Source organism: Otolemur garnettii, unplaced genomic scaffold (genome assembly GCF_000181295.1).
Source record: "Otolemur garnettii isolate 467f Iridium unplaced genomic scaffold, OtoGar3 scaffold01608, whole genome shotgun sequence".
Classification (NCBI taxonomy): Eukaryota; Metazoa; Chordata; class Mammalia; order Primates; family Galagidae; genus Otolemur; species Otolemur garnettii.
This window is the reverse complement of record NW_003854003.1, coordinates 1-3,708: the sequence shown is the minus strand read 5'-3', so window position 1 is coordinate 3,708 and position 3,708 is coordinate 1. Positions and strand designations below refer to the sequence as shown.

Here is a 3,708-nt window from a genome sequence, read left to right as displayed (position 1 = left end):
CTTTATGCTTGATGTAGTTCTCTATTACAATAGTCCGTTTTTAATACATATTTTTCTAAAGCATGAGTGCATGCATTTTCTAAAAAGGCAAATTTCATCATCCTATTCCCTTGCTTAAAATCCCTAAAAAGCTATCCAGTTTTGTTTTTTTTTTTTTGAGAGATCAAACTTAAAGTTGACATACAAAGGCCTGCATGATTTGGCCTTTCCTATTTCTCTAGACATGGAGTCAGACTTGATTGGGCCATGTTAAAGTATGGAGGTACTGGGCAGATTTCTCCATCTGTCAAAAGAAGATAGTAATGCTTATCACAAGGAGCTAACAGCGTATAAAGTCCCAAGAGTACTGTACTGCCTGGCTTAGACTTAATACATACTGCTGTTGCAGAAGAACAAAATATTGTTTACTGTATATATGTGTTTAGGCTTTGCTGCTTTCTCAAAGGATCCTCTGAGGTTCGTCTGATTGGGTAACGTTTTCATATAAATGGGACTCCCTTCTCATTAAAAAAAAAAACAGAGAAAAGGGAGAAAGAGATTGATTTGAATAGATTGAGAAGGTTGGAGGTGAAATCCTTAGTGACTGGAAGATGAAAAAACACCCATAGAACTGGTTGTTTGGGTTTTTTTGTGTGTGGGGGGTTAGATAGGGGTGGGAGTAAAGTTTAAGAAAAAGATTTGAGAGAAGCCACCTGTCAGAATAAACGGGGTTCTGGCGAGAGAAATGTTATGGGTGAAGATCTTTAGGACGTTTTTCGAACCCCTACCCGGTGCCCTGCACTTTCAGTTACCTTGACAGTTTTATAGTTGGAATATTTACATTTCTTTAGAATTTGACAGTAGTTTGAGTTTGGCCATGAACTAGTCCAATTATATTCCAGTTATATTCAATTATTTGCCTTTTATGAACGTCCACCCCGTACCCTGTATTTTAACTCTGACGTCTCCTCGACATTCATTTAACAAATATTTGGGTGATCTCCTCTCTCCGTTTGCTGACCAACCTATTCTTTTCCACGGCTAGCCCCTAAACTCTTATATGATGATTTTTCTGACACCCGAGCTTTAAATTTGCCCCTCCCTTTTTTTGTGCAACCCAGTTCCCCGCCTCGGCTCAGTTGGATGTTGTACTCAGTTGTTCGGCTGTCATTCCTCTGGAGAGGCGCTTTATAAATCTACTAGCTTAGTGCATCTGGCACGAAGTAGATGCTTAGTAAATGTTTATTGAATGAGTGTCCTGTGCATCTCAGTGACATCACATCCTGCATGCAGTGGCGTCATTCTGCACTACTCTGCGGGAGGCTGAGAGGTTGGAGGGCTTACGTGGTTGTTTACAACTGGCCCGGAACGCCTCCCAGGCAGGCTGTGGTTGCAGACCGCACTGGAGCGCGGCCAGTGAGAGCGCTGGCTCCGGTCCACTAGCTCCCGGGACTCCAGCCTCGGCCGGAAACGGGCTGCCCGGCAGGTGGCGGCGCCGGGAGACCCTGGCACAGGAAGGTGCGCGGGCAGCCGCGGGCCGCTCACTTATCGCGGTGTTTCCTCCCTCTCCAGTCCCCCGGGGAGCTCTCGCGAGAGGAGCAAGGGGAAGATGGCCGTGCCCTGTTTTTCGGTGTGAGGCCGTGGCTGTGACGGCGAGACCGGGATTGTAGCGTCGTGGGCAGCTAGGCGGTAGCTCCCCCAGCGAGCGCGTGTCCCTTCGTACCTAGGCGAGAGCCAGCTCTTCTACCTCCGGGAGATGCGTTTGTCCCGGGCTCGGAGGTTCTCTGGGAGTTCATGCTGTGCTAGAGGCTCCCGGCCACCGCTCTAATCGCCTTGTGCCGCCGCAACTCGAGCTCCGTCGCTGGCGGTGAGCCTCCCGGATCCCCCCCTCGCCCCTTGCGGCGGCGATGACCGGGGAGAAGATCCGCTCACTGCGGAGGGACCACAAGCCCAGCAAAGAAGAGGGAGACCTGCTGGAGCCCGGGGATGAGGAAGCGGCGGCTGCCCTCGGCGGCACCTTTACCGGAGGCAGGACTGGCACGGGCGGCGGCGGCAAGGGCGGCAAAGCCTGTCATAAGATCTTCAGTAACCATCACCACCGGCTGCAGCTGAGGGCAGTTCCGGCCTCCTCCAATCCCCCCGGCGCCCCGGCCCTGCCGCTGTACAATTCCTCCGTGACTACCACCTCCCAGTCCCCAGCTCTTCTAGCCGGCACCATCCCCAGTGCTGTCGTCGCGGATGGAGGCACTTGCCCCGCACACTATCCGGTGCACGAGTGCGTCTTCAAGGGGGATGTGAGGAGACTGTCTTCTCTCATCCGCACGCACAATATCGGGCAGAAAGATAATCATGGTGAGGAGTGCTAGCCCCTCTCCACCTTCTTCCCTGAGCCTACGATGTGCCTCCCCAGGCCTCTAGAATCCTAGACTACCCCTCTTTCCTCTCCTTTGCCTGTTATCCGGGCCAAATGCCAGCAAATCACGACCAGTTCAGTAATAGCATGGCAGTGGTCAGGGGGTTGGTTCCTGTGGGTGCAAAGGAATGTTTCCTCCTTGCCCACTTCAGAGTTTCCTGTGAGAAGCTGTTTTGCTTATTTTTGAGACAGACGTTCGGTGTGCTGATTCTGGATTGTCAGAAATTTTAGGTTGCCTTTCATCCAACCTGGCCTTATTATTTTGTTTATGGAAGTGTGTATATTTTTCTTTCTCTTCCTCTCTCCTTGGGTTCTTTACTGTTGAACATAGAAATTGTCTCTTTTCCTTGCCATTATAGATCCCAACTTGAATGCAACCGGTTGTTGATTTCTACCTGACCTGAGGTTGTCTTTTCCTTTTTATCTGCTTTCTGGAAACTTAGAACGCTTTGATTTGTGAAAGTCACACGGTAGAAATTAGTTGGTATTTGATACCAAGAACAAGTAAAATTAATTCTCACTAGCTTATTTTTGTTGGAGTAGACATTTGATCTTTGTATGTTTTACATAGATAATTAGTAATAATAATGGCTCATCCTGATGACTATGACTAAAAACAGTATTGTGATTTTTAGCATAGTATATTTGTTATTGAAGGACTGTATTTCTACTTTTTGCTTTATTTTGTCAGCTGGATTTTTTGTTTCTTTCATTCCAAAAAATAATGGATTAAGTTGATTTTTAAGCAACAGTAAATTTATTAATGAAAACTAATATCCATGACATATTTAACATTTACTCATACGCCATTTTATTTATTTATTTATTTATTTACTTAGAGACAGTCTCACCGTGTCACCCTGGGTAGAGTGCCCTGGCAGCACAGCTCATAGCAACCTCCAACTCTTGGGCTTAAGTGATTCTCTTGCCTGAGCGTCCCATGTAGCTGGGACTACAGGCACCCACCACATCACCCGGCTATTTTTTGTTGCAGTTGTCACTGTTTAGCTGGCCCAGGCCAGGTTCTAATCCACCAGCCTCGGTGTATATGGCTGGCACCATAACCACTCTGCTATGGGCCCCCAGCCTATTATAGGCCATTTTAAACTGTGTTAGTTGGAAAATATTGTTGATCATTCTACTTTTCACTTAAGACAATTGTTATATACATTCAGTTAGAACACACTCAACTCTGTGCTCAAAATTAATTTTATTTTTTGTCAGTTTACTATTGTTGTAACCAACATGTCTTTATTGATGGTAATTACATTCTAACCCTTTGAAAACAGTTGTTAGTGGGAGATAGATTGTAGCCT

General features: G+C 46.8%; 1 protein-coding gene and 1 pseudogene across 2 annotated transcripts; one reads left to right on the top strand and one right to left on the bottom strand.

The window, feature by feature from the left end:
* Positions 1–1,167: 1,167 nt before the first annotated feature.
* Positions 1,168–1,775, bottom strand: HHLA3 (HERV-H LTR-associating 3). The gene is given in 3 exon segments (XM_012814058.1): positions 1,168–1,308; positions 1,310–1,363; positions 1,740–1,775. Coding segments are annotated over 3 exon segments (231 nt in total).
* LOC100956377 lies at positions 1,518–2,433 on the top strand (annotated as a pseudogene). The gene has a single exon (XR_001161888.2). The product of XR_001161888.2 is annotated as an ankyrin repeat domain-containing protein 13C pseudogene (transcript).
* The last annotated feature ends 1,275 nt before the right edge of the window (positions 2,434–3,708 follow it).